The sequence below is a fragment of the Hippichthys cyanospilos genome, chromosome 12 (genome assembly GCF_059441005.1).
Source record: "Hippichthys cyanospilos isolate Australia breed blue-spotted pipefish chromosome 12, RoL_Hcya_1.0, whole genome shotgun sequence".
NCBI lineage: Eukaryota > Metazoa > Chordata > Actinopteri > Syngnathiformes > Syngnathidae > Hippichthys > Hippichthys cyanospilos.
In genome coordinates, this window is record NC_142380.1 from 5,370,767 (window position 1) to 5,392,200 (window position 21,434).

General features: G+C 45.3%; 4 protein-coding genes across 9 annotated transcripts; 1 reads left to right on the top strand and 3 right to left on the bottom strand.

Annotated features, from left to right (window-relative positions):
• Nucleotides 1-744: 744 nt before the first annotated feature.
• LOC148414531 (E3 ubiquitin-protein ligase TRIM63-like) lies at nt 745-5,352 on the bottom strand. The gene is made up of 10 exons (XM_088429005.1): nt 4,984-5,352; nt 3,885-4,057; nt 3,597-3,777; nt 2,652-2,747; nt 2,339-2,572; nt 2,212-2,234; nt 2,009-2,133; nt 1,537-1,599; nt 1,215-1,432; nt 745-1,141 (listed from the first exon to the last, which is right to left on the bottom strand). The coding sequence occupies exons 1-10, from the start codon at nt 5,101-5,103 to the stop codon at nt 1,067-1,069; spliced, it is 1,308 nt and encodes a 435-aa protein (XP_088285131.1). The 5' UTR covers nt 5,104-5,352; the 3' UTR covers nt 745-1,066.
• A 704-nt stretch (nt 5,353-6,056) lies between these two features.
• On the bottom strand, nt 6,057-8,052 carry LOC148414532 (dnaJ homolog subfamily C member 5-like). Its single transcript, XM_088429012.1, has 5 exons — nt 8,043-8,052; nt 7,562-7,676; nt 7,284-7,497; nt 7,033-7,210; nt 6,057-6,723 (listed from the first exon to the last, which is right to left on the bottom strand). Exons 2-5 carry the CDS (start codon nt 7,666-7,668, stop codon nt 6,626-6,628), a joined length of 597 nt encoding a protein of 198 aa, XP_088285138.1. The 5' UTR covers nt 7,669-7,676; nt 8,043-8,052; the 3' UTR covers nt 6,057-6,625.
• A 375-nt stretch (nt 8,053-8,427) lies between these two features.
• dhx9 (DEAH (Asp-Glu-Ala-His) box helicase 9) lies at nt 8,428-19,328 on the top strand. Of its 2 annotated transcripts, XM_088429003.1 has the most exons (28): nt 8,428-8,529; nt 9,457-9,608; nt 10,002-10,142; nt 10,232-10,358; nt 10,967-11,100; nt 11,182-11,330; nt 11,858-11,904; nt 12,136-12,272; nt 12,550-12,639; nt 12,707-12,868; nt 13,324-13,401; nt 13,926-14,117; nt 14,320-14,461; nt 14,525-14,607; nt 14,695-14,851; nt 15,088-15,188; nt 15,255-15,468; nt 15,542-15,636; nt 16,145-16,218; nt 16,583-16,735; nt 16,801-16,961; nt 17,256-17,367; nt 17,440-17,601; nt 17,692-17,819; nt 18,029-18,258; nt 18,329-18,444; nt 18,593-18,793; nt 18,919-19,328. In XM_088429003.1, exons 2-28 carry the CDS (start codon nt 9,501-9,503, stop codon nt 19,214-19,216), a joined length of 3,792 nt encoding a protein of 1,263 aa, XP_088285129.1. In that variant the 5' UTR covers nt 8,428-8,529; nt 9,457-9,500; the 3' UTR covers nt 19,217-19,328. The 2 variants fall into 2 exon arrangements, with proteins under 2 accessions (XP_088285129.1, XP_088285130.1); XM_088429004.1 differs by lacking the exons at nt 8,428-8,529; nt 9,457-9,608; nt 10,002-10,142; ... (1 more) ...; nt 10,967-11,100; nt 11,182-11,330 and adding an exon at nt 11,692-11,786.
• Nucleotides 19,329-19,338: 10 nt separating this feature from the next.
• ttc19 (tetratricopeptide repeat domain 19) lies at nt 19,339-21,352 on the bottom strand. Of its 5 annotated transcripts, none has more exons than XM_088429007.1 (11): nt 21,233-21,352; nt 20,999-21,125; nt 20,859-20,919; nt 20,670-20,780; nt 20,551-20,589; nt 20,418-20,474; nt 20,292-20,353; nt 20,115-20,209; nt 19,874-20,037; nt 19,603-19,765; nt 19,339-19,544 (listed from the first exon to the last, which is right to left on the bottom strand). In XM_088429007.1, exons 3-11 carry the CDS (start codon nt 20,877-20,879, stop codon nt 19,387-19,389), a joined length of 870 nt encoding a protein of 289 aa, XP_088285133.1. In that variant the 5' UTR covers nt 20,880-20,919; nt 20,999-21,125; nt 21,233-21,352; the 3' UTR covers nt 19,339-19,386. The 5 variants fall into 5 exon arrangements, with proteins under 5 accessions (XP_088285133.1, XP_088285135.1, XP_088285134.1 ...); XM_088429009.1 differs by having other exon boundaries at nt 20,670-20,796; XM_088429008.1 differs by having other exon boundaries at nt 20,670-20,796; nt 20,859-20,935.
• Between the last annotated feature and the right edge of the window lie 82 nt (nt 21,353-21,434).

Consider the following 21,434-nt stretch of genomic DNA (forward strand, 5'->3'; position numbering starts at 1 on the left):
TTTTTTTTTTTAAGATTTCATTTTGAGAGTATATTTACAGTCGAAGCCCTGCTATTTGGGCCCAGGCCAGCGTGCACAGCAAAAATCTCTCTATATAAAACCTTTTTCTTTTCGATCTATAGCATAATTTTACCTGTCTGGCCTACTTGAAGATAGATTTTCCTCCATGTGGCTCCTGAACCAAAATGAGTTTGACACATTTTTTGAGTTTGAAACTTTTTTGTTTGTTTATAATAAGTGAATGTAAAAAAATGTGAAAAAGCTATTGTTTCTAATTATAAATGAATAACAAATTATCCTTATAGCACATGCTGTATTTTTTTTTATGAAAAACGTGTCGTTATCTTAAAACAATACAGTAGCCACAAAATTCAAAATACTTTTGACTTTTTAGATTTCTTCATCATTTGATAGTGCCATAAATCTATAAAACACGTGCAAACAAATTGGCTGCAAAGTTTCCTTGTGTCATGACACTTTATTTGACCCTCAACAGTGGAATTTGTTCAGTAAGCATGCTTTAACCTCATTCCATGCCAGGGATGTATTTTTACGTTTTTTTCAAGAGTCCAAGCATTCAATACGAGATACTTAAGCATCAATTTAATATTTAAATATCTGGAAATTAATGTCCTTAAGTGTCATCCCTGGTTTTGAAAGAGTTGACACTTAGATCAGTCTGATGGATTTATGCATTTATTTGACGATAACACAGAAAAAAATATCAGCATTTCCTCACATACAATCACACATGACCAAGAATGGAAACAAAATCAGGTCAAAGGCTTATTTCCCTCAGTACATGAAAGCACCATAAAATACACTATGTAAAAAAATAGTAGATTGTACAGCCAGATTTAATCCTCAATTCGTTGTATTGTTTGGTTTCCTATTTGGTACACGTGCTAGTTGAATTCAGTTCAGTTTGTGGAGTCACATTGAGTAGGTAGTCGTGAATATGCAAGATCATGGCTGTTAAGTGCAAGAAAGGGACAACAATTGCCCAGCTACAAATGTCGCCTTGGCAATGGGCGAGCAAATGGACAGGAAAACGACAAAGACGTTGCTAGTGGTTGAGCCAGCTGAAGGAGAAAACATGTTTGTTTGCGTCATCGGCCTCGTCGACTGGCGCGGAAGCCGCCTGCGCGACAGAAAGAGATGAGAAGATATAGATTGGAAAAATAATCCGCCGATCCGTGGCTGTGATGTCCTACCTGCGGGGCGGGGTTAGCGGCAGATGGAGCTGGAGTGGGCGGGGCTCGGCTCTCTGGAAGAGGGGCTTTGGTTTGTATGCTCGGAGGAGCTGGGGTTTCAAGAGGTGACTGTGATGCGGCCTGAGGATTGGCTGAGGATGCTGGCGTGGCTCCGCCCACTTTCAAATTGCTACTTTGTGCTACGTTGCCCTCTTTATCACCCGCGTTGTCTGCATCCACTGAAAGGAAATGCGCTTGCACTTTAAAGAGATACTAAACTTATTTTGCCATTTGCAGCAAGGAAAACTCAAGATTCTTGTAATTTGATAACTTCAATATTCACCTGTTTTCTGGGTTTGGTCATGAGATGTTCCCAAGCTAATCCGTGATTGGTTGTTACCTGAGACTTGATCACATGTGATGTCATTTTCAGTCAAAAGCAGGAATCAAAATACATTTTTACAGGTATTAGTTGTACGTGAACAAAAAATGATTTAGTGTAGACATACTACTTTCTTCTGCTGAACAAGGTTAAATACGTTAGCTAATAGGTGACGACATGTTGGATAATGATGCTAACTCACACGCCAGCAGCAGAAAATTCTGTTTAATGTTTGTTTGTTCTCAAATTTTTGCTGGTCCACATGCTAAACGGTGAAGGCATGCTAATGAATGATGCCTTGTTTAATCACACCCAAGCAGTGGTAGTTAATGTCAAATGTTTTTCCGCATGCTTAAATGCTAACAAGTGCTGAAAAGCCAAAACAAATGCTAGCAGCAGCAAATGTCGAACGTGTTCAAGTCCGTCGTGTTACTTTTGATGAAGTCGACAGCCATCAGCGCCTTCTTTTGGCGCTCAAAGTTAGCACGGAAGTGCTCCATTTTCTCATATCCCGACTGAACATTTTCCAAAGTCGAAGTGTCACTTCCCGCCGCAATCCTGCACACATGTTCGACCTAACGTCACGTCGGTCCACGATCATCCGAAAATGTATGCAGTAGGTTATCGGCGACTCACTTTTGCAGCAGCTGCTTGCTATCCTAAGAAACAAACAACGAAGATCATCAGTGACTTCAAAGTCCAACCTCCCAAAGCTCAAAATAATTCATTATGAAATTGTGAAGAACACCAGCCCGAGGCCGACCTGCAGAAAAACGGCCATCTCTGCGTGGTCCATGGTGTTGATGGCATTCTCCAGGAGTTTGGTGGCGTTCTCCAGGTGTTGGTTGCACTTCCTCCGGAGTCCCGCGATGTAGTCCAGTTTTTCCTGCTGCTCGGCGCCGATCCGGGCATTCAAATGTCCTTTTCGCTCCTCCAGCATGGCAAACAGGTGGTCGAACGTCTCGCACACCTTAGACTTTTGTCGACGACCGTTGTCCTGCAAACACGGCCAAGCAAAATGTGTGTGTTTTTTGGGAAGGCTTATTGTATGTTTGGCGTGTCAAAGGTGAACCCACATCCACGGCGCGACAGGTGTCGTCCAACTGCCCCATGACGGCCTGAAGCCTCTCGTTGGCGCCCACGAGCAGCGCGATGCATTCGCTCAGCTCGGCCTGGTGACAAACACACAGATTTACTCCTGTCAGTTCTTCATAAGAGAAATGCGTCACAGTAAAATATGGTAGTAGGGGCAAACGTGCTGCAACCCGCGGAACTGTACAAAACACGCTTTTGGCGCCGCCTCCATTGTGTGGTGGCAATTTGTAGCATATTTTGTTGTTACAGCTGTTTTCATTTGGGCGTGTTTTTGTTCAACTTGTTATGTTGTAAGTTTCCTTTCTTTTTATATTTTCATCAATTTCCAATGCTGAATTTTTTTTTAAATGTGTTTGTATTTTTTGTTTGTAGTGTTCAGAGATTAAAGGGATAATAAATTTATTTCGCCAGTTTCAGAAATAGAAAACAATATTTTGTCTACATTATACTGCATTGTATTTTTATGTACAATTAATACCTTGAAAAACACATTTTTTAGGTAAAATACAGTACAATCTCATCTGTTTTCCATGTATGGTCATGTGACATTTGCAATCTGAGCCCTGATTGGTTGTTACTTAAATCCTTGGATTTCTGTATGTAATTTCATTTTCAGTCAACAGCAATTGAGTACATGTCTTTTGAAAGATATGGATTGTATGTAAAAAGTAACTTTGTGAGACAAATTAGACAAAATTTTGACGTTTTAAAATTGCTGAATAGTTTAATATCCCTTTAACAAAATAATTTAAGGTTGAAGAAAAACATAATACTTTCTTGGTTAGGAAATTAGTTTCACTGTTATATGATAGGCTTAGCCACAAAGCTGCAAAATGGATGTTCTCACTCCACTTTTGCTGATGAGACATGTGTTTGAGTGTAAAACAATCTCCAAGTGGTTGGAGTAGCTGACATGTTCTTGGTACCTTCTGTTTGGAGAAGACCACGTCAAGGAGCGCCACCTGGCAGTCTTTGTGGGCACCAAACACTTTGCAGAGGGAGCAGGTGGGCAGGCTGCAGCTCAGGCAGTAGATGTTGATCTTTTCCTTCTCATGATGTTCACACACAGGATGCTCTGCCTCCACGACAGGAAGTGCCGCCTCCTTGCTGACATTTGACATAACAACGTTGCAATGATTTGTCGAAGCATTTCTACATCGAGACGGAGATTTTTTATAAGCATTGTACGTGTGCATGTGTTTGAGTTTTTGTACCTGCCACTTCCTTGTTTGAACATGTCAATGATGTTCTCCACCAGCAGGTTTCTCTGCAGCCCATACACGCCGTGGCGATCAAGAAGCACCTCATGGCGGCACGACGGGCAGCGGAAGCGACCGCCAGATGATGCTGTGGAGCCGGCCCGGGAGGTCAGGTAGGGGTTGGCTGCCTGTAGGGAGAACCAGGGAAGGTTAGGATAGATCAGTTCATGACTGACCGCCCTCTGCATCCCATGTGTTTGTTGTCCTGTTATCAATAAGGGGCGGAGCTACTTGGTGACCATTCTCAACATCGGCAGGTGTGATTTTGTTGTGTTTTTTTACTGGACTTTGTGTGTGTGGAGTCAACATTTTTGACCGGCAAACTCATTCAAACATACTTGAAAATATGTTCAAACATATTTGAAAATAATTTACATATAAGCCAAATGCCAAAAACAGCATTTTGGGGGTATATCCGTCAACACTTTGCAGCTTTATCGCAAATAACAAATGCAATCCTTTTAGCATATACGTTATGTTTGGATTTATTCTCAAATACACCCAAACTTAATTTGAAATAAGTCCTAAGGTATTTTTAAATAAGTTTCAATATACTTGTAAATATGATTGAATGGAGTTAAAGGCTAAAAATATAGTATTTTTCCTATAATACTATGCGGTATGCGCGCATCAACACAGCGAACATAGCTAAATGCTAAAAACATAGCATTTTTACTTAGAATGTGTGTTCGGATTTATTTCTAAATGAGTTCATACATACTTGTAAATAGGTGTGAACAGAAACCTGAAACAAAACTGAAAACTCAAACAAACTATGTATGATGAAACAAGTTTACCAATCAGAAATGCACAGCTCAAACCCCTCCGCATTATGCTAAGTATGTTCGAATATACAGTACTTGCAAAAACATTCAAACGTACTTGTAAGTATCAAGTGTTCTTGAGCAAGACACTGAACACCCAATTGCTCCTGATGCTGTGTCATCAGTAGATGAATGACTAGTTAGTGTGAAGCCCTCTGAGCGCCAAAGGTAGAAAAGCGCCATATAAGTCAAAATCCATTTACCATTTTCGTCCATTGCATGTCGCTCACCTGGAAGACATCGTTGGCACACTTGCGACAGAGGTTGTGTTGACATGGCAAGATGACAACAGGCTTGGAGAAGATCTCCAAGCAAATCGGACAGATCAGCTGCTTCTCCAGACTCTCCATGATTCTCGCAACAGCAGGACCTTGCCAAGACCAGGACGCTGTGGACACCACGACACTATGGCGAGTGGGACAGTGGAGATCTGCTACAGGCAAAGATCACAACACCGTGGAGACCTGGACACTGTGGATCCGGTGATTCAGAGGACAAACAATGAAGGAGTCAAGTTGGGAAAAAAAGTGTGTCACATTTAAATCTGTTTTTAGACACACGCACGCGCACATGGAAGCACGTCAGCTGTTGCCATGCCGACATGCCCAAATATGTCCAAAGTCACGGGAGGCATGACAGAGAAGTGTGAGCGAGTGTGAGGGAGGGGGAGGGGCTAACTTCAGTAGAACCCCAAAGTCTGGCCACCACGGCCGCTCAGCGCACTGCTCTGTGATTGTTTGAATCCAGGTCACATGGTTCATGGACGCCATGTTAACCACCGTCTCTGATCCCGACATGCCCTTGCGTTAGCCTTGGTCCGTTTTTGAAAGTCTTTTCTTTTTTTCAAAATCATTTGCTCTTTGTGGCTGCGGACTGTTGCACTCGTCTTATTCAAAGTCAAGGGATGAGTTGGCTCCCAGACAAGCCAGAAAGTTCACAACTTAGTGCAGACATTCACAAATGGGACTACAAGTATCCTGAGGGTATGGGAAGGCACTTGAGATTTTAAAAGGGTTTCTGCAAGTGTCAGCAAAATTGAAGGATTTTTAATGCCGTAACAAGAAGAGTACATTTTACTTTTCAAATTAAGAGCAAATGACTTGGAATGTGAAGGACCATGTTGCTGTTTTGCGTTATAATGACTCGTATGCAGAATGTTGCATGCTTTTATTTTGTTACGTTTTATACAGACACTGTCTCTAGAGACACAATTTTCCAGCAGAGAAACCAGATATAAAACGAATGTTACAGATCTATCTTCTGGAGTTGTTGAATATAATACACCTGTACTACAAATGCAGCTCCAGAGTTTAATCGAATCAGGTTAAGGGGTACCTGGCTGATCACCTTGTTAACTCTATATATATTTAGTTCAAATTCAACCAAGCCATTAACTTTTTTTTTTTTTTTAATAAAAACGAAAGTGTCACTTAATAAAATGTTCTTACAGGTGATATTCTTTGTTTATTCAACAACTTCATGGGAAGCACAGGAGAAAAAACCTAAAGGCTGCGTTGGGAATCGCTCGATAATTTCCGAAGACACAGAGCACGGTTATGAAATTTTCAGATGGTGGACCTTAATATGTATTTCTTCACCGAAAAAAATCACTGCTGATATTGACGGGTAAAGTGTATGAAGGAATCATTTAGCCTTCACTTTACCTTAAAAACTACAAAAGGATTTGCAATAAATTTTGAAACTCTCTAGTCCACCATCCAAAATTTGTTAACAGAGCTTAGAAATCCTGATTAAAAAAAAAAAAGAATGATGATAAAGGCCAGTAAGCAATTGTTAGGAAGGGATTCCCAACAGAGGAGAAAAAAGCCTGATCGATCATAGTCAACATGGCGACAGCTGTTGATGACATCATCACGTGTAAGTGTCTCCATATTTGCGCCGTCCGTCTGAGATGAGCTGCGTTTTCTCGCTGGCGTTGTTGGGCTGCTGCACTACCGGCGTGTTCATCTCTGCGCATACAAAGAATGACTCAATGTGTTAAAGCCACTTCCTGTTTGACCCAACATGTGAATTTAAAGCGGTTTGACCAAAAACGTGAATTAAGAGCGAGAGCTGTGCGCTGTGTGTGGACTCTACAAAGATCATATCTTCTCATTCTGTTTCCGCTGCAGTAAGTGATTGGATCCCATAAAAAAGAACCCTTAACAACATGTGTTGGTTATTCATTTTGACCGTAAATAATTCAGGATTGGTTTCTTTTGTGGATTATTTGTTTTAACATGAGTTTGGACGACTTAGCATCTTAGCTGACTACACACCACCAGGCAGGTTTTGCAGCTCCTCCTCCTCCTCCTCCTGGAGGTCCCCATAAGTTGTCTCTGCCTCCTCATCCGTGGGGGTGGCGGTCTTGAGGCGCCCGCAGCAGCAGTCGCAGCAGCAACACAAGCAGCAGCAGCAGTAAAAACCCGTCAGCACGCCGCACAGCGCAAACAAAGCCTGGACAAATAGCACGAGGCCACTAGGTTACTTCCTGTTGCAGCAAGACCAACAACAGCAGACCCAGACTTACCTTAGCCCACCAGGTGGTGAGCGTGAAGTAAGCCTTGACGTTGTCCTCACCGAACTGCTGAGCCACATAGAGGCCCAGGGAACCGTAAGCGTCATAGATGTTCCTCTTGCCGGGGTCAGACAGGACAGCATGGGCTGCGTTCACCTCCTTGAACTTCTCCGCTGCCTCGGGGTTGTCCGGGTTTTTGTCAGGATGGTAACGCAGGGCCAGCTTCCTGTTGCGCACTCAGCAGCTGACACAAATACAGACACAGCTGCCCCAGTGGGCGTGGCTCTCACCTGTACGACTTCCTGACGTCATCGTGGCTGCATCCCGGCTCCAGGCCCAGGAGTGCGTACAAAGACTCGCCTGACGCCGACATGGCTCGCTGCCTGCCATCCGACATCCTGACACCTGATCACCACAATGCACATGCATTGTCAGAAAAAAACAACAGAAGACAGGAAAACTGAAAAAGAAAAAATGAGAGAAGAGGGACATGGGAATGGAAGAAAAGAGACGAAGAGAAAAGACTACAAAAATGAAAAGAAGACAGTAAAGACGACAAGAATGAGAATAAGAAGAAGATGAGAAGTGAACGGAACTAGAAGTAGGTGAAGTGAGAGGAACAGGCAAGGAAATAAGAGGAAAGTGCTACCTGGTTTGTGGCGCTTGTGTCCCGGTCCAGAACAGAATACAAGACATGATTAAAGAAGATCTGAACAGAACAGAGGAAAAGATGAGAAGAAAAGATGAGGAATGAGAGTGGAAGAGCAGTACCTGTGTGCCCGGCTCAGGTTCTGCTGGTCTCTCCAGGTCCTACTTCTGGTAGCATGTGAGTCTATGAAACATTCATCTTCTGGGCTCAGGTATCCAGCAGGGATATCATATTTCTTATCGCTATGGAGACCAAGTAATGAGGAGTTAAAAAAGACTCAGAGGTCACCTTGATGAGTCGTCCTCCTAATTCCTGTGACATCTTTGGTACCTCCTCCAGAACATCAAGGGGTGCCAATTCACAAAACAAGATAACCACCTGCCAACAAAACAAACACCAAATAGGAATTCACGCACGTTAGTAAAAGTGTGTGTCCACATCTGACCAGTGGAGGGCAGCATTAATCTTGACGTGCCCGGTTTGCCGGAAATGAAAATACGAAGAAGACGCAAAAGCAGATAATTGATGCGTATTGTTACGATTATCGGGAAGGAGCAAAAGCAAACAACGATTTTAGACATTTGAGCTTTCCTCGCTGGAGCAACAAACGTGAGGCTCCAACATGTTTTGTTTACAAAATGAAGGTTACCTGTGAAGTTTCGCAATGGAAATTTTACGCGAAATATCGAAAATTGTTGCAGGGTTTAAGCTTCCCGGGAATTGGCTCGCATTAGCTCATTCATCGAGACCGTACAATAGTGCGCCTTGTGTTTGTGGGAGCCATTGCAAGCAAAATCATAAATGTGTGATATTTGGATGTCTTCTGTTCGTAACTAAGAACACAAAATAAAATGTTAGCGAAAAGAAAACTATGGCACTAGAGCTAACTATGGAGCTAACCGGAGTTATAGTTACACATCGTGAATTTCTCAGCGCTTTAATTTCATGTTTTTTTTTAAACTGTTTGTAATAATAATATAAGTACGTACTGAGTTTCAAACTAGCAAAAGTTTCTTAATTTTAACCTGTTTTAAAAAGGTCGTTATTGTTAGAAGTTTGATAAACACTGAAGGAAACATACATTTCATAATATTGTTTACTGTTTGTGACCTTAAGTTATTATTCGAAGCTCGCTAAACATAGAAAGTAAACCTATAATAGTCTTGATATTATAGTTATGAATTCCAAAGTTCAATTCAAGAATTTTAGTACTCAACACACACATGCATAGGATAACAGCAGCAGATATGACCATGACTTGCAAGAATTAAAATGTAATCTTTAAAAGGCACAATTCACACAATCAAATTGACACAAGTATTAAGAGGAAATGTCTAATTAAAGTAACCCATTAACAGTAACAAATGAGACTGCGTTTAATCAAGAGTACTTTCTCTGTTGGTATTTAGGATTAATCTTTGTGAGGCTACTAATACTACTAATAGAATTGCTATTTTGATTGTGTTTACAATTTTCTTTTATGAAAACTTTGAAATGTAGAACATACTGTAAACGTATTTATTTGTTTATTTTTAGGCAGTGTTGCTGCAAGGGGAGAGGACTTTCCTCCCATCTTCGCCATGGCGGACATCAAAAACTTCCTGTATGCCTGGTGTGGCAAAAAAAAGTTAACCCCCAACTACGACATCCGCGCTGCCGGCGGCAACAAAAATCGCTTCATGTGTGAGGTGTGTTGATTTATGGAAGGCCGTTTCTGTCACGCACGTGAAATGTTTAACATCATATTAAGGGCTTGGGGGGAAATAGCAATACTAGTATCAGGCCAATAATGCTTTATCTCGCTGTATGTTGTACTCGTGGAGGCTGCAGCCATTGAAACAAGGACAGACAGTACTGTATGTATGTTTATGCTAAGCTGTGAAAGGTTTTGATCAGGTTCTCTTACTGTATTCAATTATTACATTTTAGCAATTAAAAGTACCAGAAGTATACATGCTGGATGCTGGTGTGTGCTCGTTAATCTTCTCATTTTTTGGCCTGATGGACAGGCTGCCTTGATCTTGATGAACTAGCACAGATGCCTCCATCATAAGTGCATGTTCTTCTCATATGTGGTGCAGGTGCGTGTTGATGGCTTCAACTACACTGGAATGGGCAACTCCACCAACAAGAAGGATGCGCAGTCTAACGCCGCTCGAGATTTTGTCAACTTCCTGGTCCGAATAGGAGAAATGAACGCCGCTGAGGTTCCGTCTCTCGGCGTGAGTCACGCAGCGCCCACACCACGCATCTCATCATAAGTTTATATACTTACACAGATTGTATGTAGATGAATGTTTTGTCTGGGCAGATGGGCGTGGTGGGGCACTCGGGTGTGCCCAGGGGTGATCAGCTTGATGGCCAAGGCAAGCCCTCGCTTGGAAGTCTGCCATCCGGTGGTCCGCTGCCTCCTCACCTGGTGGTTAAAGCGGAACAAGGTAACTCGTTGGATCGCCTTCATGTAAATTGGCTGAATTTTTTTTTTTTTATTATTAATTGATAATCAAAGAAGTAGTATATCATTGCACCTCTTGAAGCAAATACTCTAAGAAAGCTGTTCCAATATGGCGGTTTCAATGTGAAATAATTTATCAGCCATGTTCCCTCTTAACCAGGGCAAAAAAAAAAAAACACTTAAAATTGAGTGCTGTGTAATCCGTGTCTGATTTACTTCGGAACTACGGATAAATCATGTAATGGCATCTGTTTTATTTATATCATTTGCCTATTTAACAAAATAAAGCAGCCAACATTTTGCAAAGGACTCACTTAAACACAGTGTAGCATATAGCTGAAGTTGCTAAATATTCTAAATAATTTGCTCTTGATTTGAAAAGACAAATAAAAAATATCTGCAATATAGGGGTTATAGCTGTGCCGCAATTACTATAAATTCAGGACTGCAAAACTAACCCAATTAAAAGCCGCAAAAGGTAAATATAGGCAAAACTTATCTGTAGAAAATTGGCTGCTTTGTAATAACAACTACAGGTATCGCCTTTATTAAATGGGTCGTCTTCTTCAGCATGTATTATGTGTTTTGCAGAGGAGATGGCGGCCGGTCCAATTCCAGGGATAACTGGACTGGGATACTCTGGCGGGGCGGCGGGAGCTGACTGGGAGCGTGGCGCCAACCTGAAAGAGTATTATGCCAGGCGAGATGAACAAGATGCTCAGGCGGTAGGGCGCCGCTCACTCTCGCCACACCGGCAGCAAAAAAGACAAACTGACACGTTTGTTCGGGTCCTTTGTTTTCCGCAGACTCTGGAATCCGAGGAGGTGGACCTCAACGCCAGTCTTCATGGCAACTGGACTCTGGAGAACGCCAAGGCCCGTCTCAACCAGTTCTTTCAAAAGGAGAAGACCAGTGCCGAGTATAAATACAGCCAAGTGGGGCCGGATCACAACAGGTCTGCAGGGGAACCTCCGGGCGCAAAGTCCAGACGGACGAGCAGTATCATCGCTCTGAAAACAGTCTTTGGCCCCGTGTGGTCCTTCAGGTTCTCACTGAAGTTTTTGAAGAGCCACAGTGGACCGATCCTAGTCCTGAACCACCATTCCAATGATGCTGCTTGTCCGATTCTGGTGATCTTTGTCCTTGCTAGCAAACGTGTGTTTTTCTGCTGGATGGGTGTGAAGTCAGAGATGTCAGCGGCCAGGCGTCATCAGAACCCTGACGGAAGACACCAGAACGGCTTTAGGGGCACTAAAGTGTTCTGGTGGTGTTTTGAGATCTGTTCTGATGACGCCCCCCACCGCTGGCGAGGCCATACCCCCTGCTGGGCAGGTCACGCCTCCTACCAGCCAGGGCCTGCCCTGTAAAACTCAAGTCCGGCAGAAAAACACACAAAAGTAAATGCAGTCAGGTGAGATGACTGATTGCTTGTCTGTCAAACAATGCTGAGTTTAACCCGTGCGGATTTGTGCACACGTGCAGGAGCTTCATCGCCGAGATGCAACTGTTCGTTCGACAACTTGGCCGCCGTAAGAGCTCACGCTTTCACTTGGGCTGTCTTGCGAATCACTGACTTAACAACGCTATGTTTAAAATTAAACGGTAAAGTAAGCAACATTTTTCAAGGTAACTGTCAACAGCACAGTGTGGCCGACCTTTATGTGTGAGGTGTTCCCAACACAGCCTTGAAGTTTTTTTTTTTTTTTTTTTTTAAGCAAACATGATGGCTGTGAAATGACAGCTGTATGCACTCCCTGCAGGCGTGACGGCGCGTGAGCACGGCTCCAACAAGAAATTGGCGGCGCAGTCGTGCGCCTTGTCTCTGGTGCGCCAGCTCTACCACCTGGACGTCATCGAGGCCTACTCAGGAGTCACCAAGAAGAAAGAAGGAGAAAGTGTACGTCTACATCTTGGACCGGCGGGGACATTCGTGCGAAAAAATAGATTGATTTGTTAGGGATTAAGAATTTGATTCTGAATGCAATTTTCCGGTGTCTGTTCATCGGCTCAAGTGCGTTTGACAGTTAGTGTTTTGATATTGAAACAGTTAGATTCTCGAAGGGGATAAACAAAAAAACAAAAACAAAAAAATTAATAAGGTCAGGGAATGAGGATTGAAACATTTTTTTTTAATTATTTTAAATCAAACAATGACGGTGTGTTGTTGTCTCCAGCTGGACGTCTACGACGTGCATGTGTCTCCGGACCTCCAGCAGCAGCTTAGCACCGTCGTCGAAGAACTTGGAATCACCGTCCCCCCACCCGTGAGTCACCTGGGCACTCTACTTCCCAAAAGCCACCATCCGAACCTAACGATTACTTTCTACCCAGCCCACCAACCCCAGCGAGCAAGTGTCTTTGGTTCCTCCCAAAATGGCGGCATTCGAGCCATCTCAGCGTCAGAGTGTCGCGGGCGTAGTCCCGTGGTCACCCCCACAGGTCAACTGGAACCCATGGACCAGCAGCAACATTGACGAGGGCCCCCTGGCCTTTGTGAGTACACCGTTGGTCCATTTACTTTTAAGATATTTTATTACATTTATTTCCATATATAATTTAAAATTCAGACAAGACAAGCTTTGCAAGGAAGTCACCATAACAATTTAGTATAAGGTTGCATGATGTTCCAATTAATTTGCACTTAATTTGAAAAGAAGAACATACTCCTCCTGCCATGGCATTAAATTAGATTTGCTGGTGCTATTTACTCTGAAATGCCTTCACCTACAAGGGTACCTCCATTTTTGAACCACTACAATAATAGAATGGCTAGGGCAGAATAGTACAACCGTCTGACCAAAAGGATTATTCTTCCGCTCCTCAACCGCATTTGCCATATTAAATTGCCACAAACTTGTCCATTTCTTTGTATGAAGCAAATATGAAAATGCACAATGAAACATAGCTCGGGTTAGGATTTTTGAAATGTTGCTCCTTGTTTTTTGCAGTGCACTCCAGAGCAGATCAGCAAGGATCTTCAGGGTGAGATGACGGAGCGACTGGAGCACGACAGCGATCTTCACAGGGTTACTAAGCCTACTGCATTTTTCTTTTTTATGAAAAAATATTAGATATCGAAGAGGGGGAAATAAGGCTTAGCAAGACAAAAAAAAATTGCCTCGCATAGACATTTTTATTATTATTGTTGTGTTATTTAATGTCTTATATGGATTTACATTTCATATGGAGATACATTGTTACAAATAGTTTTATGACTAATTTAATGAAATGTTATAATATCCTATTGTACATTTTAAGAGCCTTAATCATATGTATGGGATTCACAAACACTCGTTGTTGATTTGGTATTTTTTAAATCTTTATTCACTGCATTTTCACACTGGTAATAAAGAAAAAAACATTTCAACTGTGATTTTAGAAGGATTATTATTCACATGTGGTCGTTAATCACATGTTTTTTTGTCTTTTTAACTTTAAGCAATATTTGTGGAGAAAAGACACAGGCAACGACCTTTGGGAAATGCTTTTTTTTTTTTTTGACATCCCACTTTCTGTCTGAGGCGGACAAAAATTGTGTGTGCGCGCACAGATGCTGAGCGAGCGGGAGCAGCTGCCTGTCAAGCAGTTTGAGGAGGACATCATGTCTGCGGTGGAGAAAAACTCTGTGGTCATTATCAGAGGAGCGACCGGCTGCGGCAAGACCACTCAGGTCCCTCAGTACATCCTGGACCACTTCATCAAGACTGGTCGAGCCGCCGACTGTAACATCGTGGTCACGCAGGTAAGGAGATGCACAGCACTCAGAGCTAATGACAATTTTTGTGACCTGGGCAAGTGAAACTTGAAAGCGACGGGTTTACAAGTGTACCTGCAATTTGTCAGGATTATGTTATTTTCATTGTTTCACTTGATTTCATTTTCATTTGTTAATAGGAAAGGCAACTTAAACACAAATTCACTTTGAAATCTTTTTTTTTTTCCAGCCCCGACGTATCAGCGCTGTGTCAGTATCGGAGCGCGTGGCCATGGAGAGGGCAGAGGATCTGGGCCGGAGCTGCGGTTACAGCGTACGCTTTGAGTCCATCTTGCCCCGCCCCCACGGCAGCATCCTTTTTTGCACCATTGGTACATACAGCGGCGTCCGCTTCCCCTGTGTCAGCGTGTTATGACGTCTGCGTTCTCCATCAGGTGTGCTGCTGAGAAAACTTGAGGCCGGAATTCGAGGAATCAGCCACGTCATCGTGGATGAGATCCATGAGAGAGACATCAATGTGAGCTCGTTCTCGAGACCGCCGTTTGCAATTGTGCGCCCCGCTTCGTCTTGCTTACTGTTTTTTTGCCCCCTTGTGTGTCTACAGACTGATTTCCTTATGGTGGTCCTCAGGGACGTGGTCCAGGCCTTCCCGCAGATCCGAGTAATCCTCATGTCGGCCACCATAGACACCAGCATGTTCCGAGAATACTTTTTCAACTGCCCTATCATTGAGGTGTTTGGACGCACCTTCTCTGTGCAAGGTAGGGCACTGCCATTAGACATTTTTTTTTCCCCCTTTCTCAGAGCGATTCAAATAAAAAATCCATGACGTCATTCACTGTCAGCCCAATAAAAAAAGGAATAAAAAATTATGTCTGTAGTACTCATTGGCAATGAATAAGTCAATTTGAGCAACTTCCACAGTTCAAAGCACACCAGGGAACACGTGTGAAATCTTTGCTGACATCACGATTAGATTTTGTGATGTTGTGTCCAGAGTACTTCCTAGAGGACTGCGTCCAGATGACCAACTTTGTGCCACCCCCGCCGGACCGCAAAAAGAAAGACAAAGACGAGGAGGGCGGTGGAGATGATGACGTAAGCATGCCTGCGCTCGCCGGCGCCCGCCTCATCGCTGACGTGTGAGCGCCGACGCCCTCCCAGGTCAACTGTAACGTGTTGTGCGGGCCTGAGTACTCGGCGGAGACCAAGCGGGCTATGGCGCTGTTGAACGAGAAGGAGATGTCTTTCGAGCTAGTGGAGGCTCTGCTCAAGTACATTGAGACACTGCAGGTGCTTGGCGCCGTCCTCATCTTCCTCCCTGGCTGGAATCTCATCTATGCCATGCAGCGCCACCTGGAGTGCAACCCCCATTTCAGTACGTAAAGGACACGCGGCGGCGTGATATCGGCGGCGTGTTTGATCGTGCTCCGCTCGCTTATTCTTTCCAGGCAGTAGCCGGTACCGCATCCTGCCGCTTCACTCCCAGATTCCCAGAGAAGAGCAGAGACTCGTGTTCGAGCCCGTACCAGACAACATCAGGAAGGTTAGTGGCATCGCATTAAGTGGTAACAAATTCATTCACCAAAAAAAAAAAAAGGTTACCAAAGCATTTCTACCCTCACTGCTCTTCTCATCAACAAATGTTCTCTATTCAAAGAGTTTTTGGCTAAGTGACATTATTTGAAACGTTGCAGTCGCTATGACAACATGGCCAATTTTTATTTATGCTGATTTTTTTTTCTCCTCATGATGGGAAAAACAAAAAATTTATTTTTGCTAATATTATCTCCGCTAAGACAGAAAACTACAAAAATATGCTTTTCAATGCTGCAGCAATGATGTTGCTGCTTGCTCCCCCTGTCTCTCTCTCTCTCCCTCTCTCTCTCCTTCTCTCTCCCCCACCCATCTCCTCAGTTCGTCTGGGCCGCAGGTCTCATTAGAATAAATTAAATTGCTGCATTTGCGATTATAAAGTTGCATACTTGTGCAAGACTTTTGCACACTTCGCACAAGCGCAAAATGTAATGTTAATGCTTGTCTTGTCCCTGCAGGTGATTTTGTCCACCAACATTGCGGAGACTAGCATCACCATCAATGACGTGGTCTACGTCATAGACTCTTGCAAGTAGGTTCTGTAATGGCTGCATCTCTGTGACAGTTTTTGACTGCACTTGTTATCACTCTTTATACATTATTTAAGATTTTGTAGAACTGTTGTTTGTGGAGGGTAACATTTAGTATGTAAGCTCAATCCTGCCTAAAAAAAAAAAAAATAAAATAATTTTTAAGAGGTGAAGCCACCAGGTAAAACAAACAAAATCCTTTGCATGCAAGCCTAAAATACCATATATGGAAATGAGTATCAGACAATTAAAAAAAAAAAACCTTTTTTTTCCACTGTCCACTGGGGAAAATTGGCTTCTCAAAATGGTATTTTATGCACCCCCCCCACCCCTTTTTTTTCCTCGAATATGCTTCTTTGCATATAGACAGAAGGTGAAGTTGTTCACATCTCACAACAACATGACCAACTATGCCACCGTGTGGGCCTCCAAGACCAACCTGGAGCAAAGGAAAGGGAGGGCCGGCCGAGTCCGAGCTGGCTTCTGTTTCCACCTCTGCAGTCGTGCCCGATTTGACAGGTATGATGCTTCCATCGTGGTGAACGCGTCCCGGGGAAAATTTAACTGTGTGCGTGTCTGTGTAGACTGGAGACCCACATGACCCCCGAGATCTTCAGGACCCCGCTTCACGAAGTTGCCCTGAGCATCAAGCTGCTGAGGCTCGGCGCCATCGGTCACTTCCTGTCGAAAGCTATCGAGCCGCCACCATTGGATGCTGTTATTGAGGCGGAATACACGCTCAGAGGTGAGAGTTCACACATACACACTCACTTTTTATGTTTATACTTGTGAGGACATCCATTTATAATGCATTTTCTAACCCCTAACTGTAACCATCTGAAGTCTTTGCCTAACCAATTCAAACCAATACTTAAAAGTCTTGACCCTCAAAAAGTGGTCTAATCAAGTGAAAACCGGCCCAAAATGTCCTCACTATGTTGGTTGAAAACTCAAATCGGTTCCCACAAGTATAGTTGTACAGGAACACACACACACACATGCATACATACATCGGCAAGAACCATGCTTGTTTGCACAGAATTGGACGCGCTGGACTCAAACGATGAACTGACTCCGCTGGGGCGCATCCTGGCCCGCTTGCCCATCGAGCCTCGTCTGGGAAAGATGATGATCATGGGCTGTATATTCAAGTCAGTTTCCTCCACTTCTGGCTGCTGCTGGATTGCTTCCTGTCTTGATGTCGTGATTTTGTGCGTATCTAGCGTGGGAGACGCCATGTGCACCATCTCGGCGGCGTCCTGTTTCCAAGAGCCGTTCATCAATGAGGGAAAGCGTCTGGGCTTCGTCCACAGGAACTTCGCCGGAAGCCGCTTCTCCGACCACGTGGCGCTCTTGTGCGTCTTCCAGGCCTGGGACGAAGTCAGGTGGGTGTGACGTCGCTGCTGGTCGCCCATGACGACACGCCACGCATCGTTCTAGCTCCTGTTCTTTTCTTCTTTTTTTTTTAAATACAGGATTAATGGCGAGGAGGCGGAAACTCATTTCTGCGAGCGCAAACGTCTCAACATGGCTACCTTGAGGATGACCTGGGAGGCCAAAGTCCAGCTGAAGGATATACTGGTCAACTCTGGATTTCCCGAAGGTGCATTTTCTCGCTCTCACTTTGGTTCTTACTGTCTGTTTGATTTGTTTGCGTTCAAATTCCACCAAACAAATGCACCTCGAGGAAAAGGAAAAACGACTGCTTTGAGCGTTTTCAACGTTACGCTGGCGCAGCGTTCACTGACTGCTCACAATGTGGGAAATCGGAAATACATATATGTACCTGTGCGTGTGTTTATGTGTGGGCAGAGACTCTCATGACGCAGATGTTCACGGCGGTGGGACCGGACAACAACTTGGACGTGGTGGTGTCCCTGCTGACGTACGGCGCTTATCCCAACGTTTGCTTCCACAAGGAGAAGCGCAAGATCCTCACCACCGAGGGACGAAACGCCCTCATCCACAAATCTTCCGTCAACTGTCCTTTCACCAGCCACGACCTCGTTTACCCTTCGCCCTTCTTTGTCTTCAGCGAGAAGGTGACGCTCAAAATCGTCGATAGCGTCAAGTGTGCGCCCGAATGACTTGTCCTTGTGGTGGCGTTGTCAGATCCGCACGCGAGCCATCTCCGCCAAAGGGATGACGTTGGTCAGCGCGCTGCAGCTTCTGCTCTTCGCCTGCAAGAAGGTCTCCTCCAACGGAAGCGTGGTGGAGCTGGATGACTGGTGAGAGGCATCTTGGTTTTGTCCTTTTTTAAAAATGACCCCAGGGGAAAAAAAAGGAGAAAAAAAATCGAGGAATAGATCATGGCAAAATACACAGAAACTCTTGCCAGCAAAGCCTGGGCCTAACTCGTTCATGTGACGCCCACAGGATCAAGCTGCGGATCCCTCACGAGACCGCGGGCCAAATCCTGGTTCTGCGGGTTGCGCTGGAGGCTGTGGTGGTGGAAGTGAGCAAAGACCCAGGGTACATCTCCAATTTGGACCCAGGCAACCAGCGACTGCTCAACCTTATCCGACACCTCTCCAGACCGTCCGCCGCGGGGATTAACCTGGCCGTGGCCAACCACAGGTTAGCTGTGCAAAGATTGAAATCGACGCCAGCTGATTGTCACATTTTTCAAACCTAACAAAGTTTTGACATTTTGAGTTGAGTTCTCCTTGAAGGTCTAACGGCTAGCTTTGTGCTTTCCGTAGAATGGGCGATGGTCCCCGACCCCCCAAGATGGGACGCTTTGACGGAGGTGGACGAGGAGGCTACCAGGGGGGAGGTGGGGGCTACAGGGGAGGTTGGAGGGGATATGGAGGAGGAGGAGGAGGATATCGAGGGGGTGGAGGCTATAGAGGGGGTGGAGGTTACAGAGGGGGAGGCGGCTATGGCGGAGGAAGGGGTGGCTACAGAGGAGGCTACGGAGGGGGGTATCGAGGTGACAGAGGAGGATATGGTGGTGGGGGCTACAGGGGTCAAGGGTGGGGCGGCCGAGGTGGCTATTGAGCACATACACGTTTATGCTATTGTTTGCTTGTTTTACTTCAGCACACACATACGTTGATTAGTGATTGTCTGGTTTTCTTGTCTTTTTTTTTGTCATTAAACAGACGCACACAAACTTGTTTTTATTTGGACCTCCTTTATTCCCCATAGATTATTGACATGACCCTCATCTAAGATGCACGTTGCTCCCCCTCCCCTCGGTCGGTCTCGGCTGTTTCCGCAGCCCGGCCAAGGCCCCGCAGGATGTGCTGGATGGCGTCACGGTCATCGACTTCCCGCGCCATATTCAGAGCCTCCTTGAATGTACGCACGCCGTCCTCACGGTGACCTGTAAAGACATACGAAAATAGGTCGCCGTCGGAACATCGGGCGGGTTTTTGTCCCACCTGCGTGCAACAAGATGGTGGCCATGTTGGTCAGGAGGACGTGAAGGTCCTCGTGTCCTGAGGCCCGACCCGATTCTACCGCCTGGCGCATCAGCGCCAAAGCATCGTCGTGGTGACCCTGCATATCTAAAATGGTGGACAGGTCACTCATCAGGACCAGAGTCTGCGGGTAACACACACACACACACACACTTTTATCAGAACTCCACGAAAAAATGTACAGGAGCAAGAGAACAAGTGACACCGGCACTGTTTGGGTGCATGCGGCCACCTGATGGTGTTGCGGGCCTTGTTCCTGCCGGCAGATGTCCAACGCTCTGCGGTAGTCTGCGGCGGCCTGCGTTAGTCGCTTTTTGGACGCCAGGTAGCGAGCATGTGAGTCCAAACACAAGCCCAGCAGAAGACGAGTGTCCTTCCTCAGAACCTTATCGTCCTCTGTACATATAAACGGCAAGAGGATCCTCTCAAGATAAGCAATAGAAAAGCGGCACCGAAGACAAAGTTGCATTCACCTGTTAGCTGATCTGCTGGTGTCTCCTGAAACTTTTGCACTTTGCCCTCCAGAGTCTCCAAACAGAACCTGAAGCCATGCTCAGCAAGCTCCGCCCTCACACAAGCAAGCGCACACATGCAGTCAAGCCACCGGTAATCTGACGTTGGCATCCTCAAGAGATTGGCACCTTTCTTACTTGTTCTGCTGAGCATACATGGTGGCCAGTTTGAGCGACATCTCCACAAAGGCGTTGTCGTCCTGCGAACGCAAGGTACTGATTGGCAAACAGGAAGCTGGCGAGCACACGGGGAGATTTGGTCACCTGCGGCATCCCGCCCGCCAACATATAGCTCATGGCCGCCTTGAAGAGCTTCTCCGCCTGCCGGTCGAGAGTCGCCGCGTCACGCCGGCCACGTGACAGGACGCCGTCGACCGCCAATCTAATCCCTACTCACCTGAGTCAGATGACCTTGAACGTATGCCAGGTTGGCCATCTGAGGAAACACATTGGCATGTCATCGGACCACTGAAGTAGATAAGTCAGCCGCTGTCCACAAGGATTGCGTTTTTCCACCTGGCTGTATGTGTAGATGATGCCAGACTGGTGACGCTCCTGCTGCGCGATGACAGCAGCGGCGTGCAGGAACTCCTCCGCCGCCTCCAGCTCGCCCTTCATCATGCTGAGCTGCAGACGGGAACCCCTGATAGATGATTACCTTGCGTCACAAATGCATGCACGCCACCGGGCGAGGCGTGTCACAACCTTGGCTTTCTTCAGCAGCATGATCAGCTCCTCTTCTTTGCTCACTGGCTCTTTGGATGAGCTGAACAATGAAAAGGCTGAAACGGCAGTGAGCAAAACAACATGTTGCGCAAGTTTAACGAATCGATGACGTCACGTACCTGCCGCTGCCACTGTCCAAACAGCTCCTCTTCCTCCTCGCTCGCCTCTTCTTCGTGGAATTACGGCAACATTCATTCGAGCTCCGGTGATCCTCGATAGATCAACACACGCTTGATTGACAATAATCTGTGACGTCACCGCAGAGTATTTGCATGACACTTTCCAGGGGTCGATCGCTTTTATCAATTGTATATCAATGTAATTGTTCGCGAGTAGGAGTGCTTGGCCCTCACCTGCTCGGTGGGGTGGCGAAGGAGAAAAGTGGCGACAAAATTGAGCCGCTCGGCCGCAAAAGAGGAACTCCAAATTTATGCGCCCCTCTCAACGTTTGCATACAGGCCGCCGCCATCTTTGGCTATCATCAGTTTGTGCGGAAGTGACGCCACGACTCCGCCCACTCTAAAATGCAGCCATCTTACGTTGCCCCCTTTTATA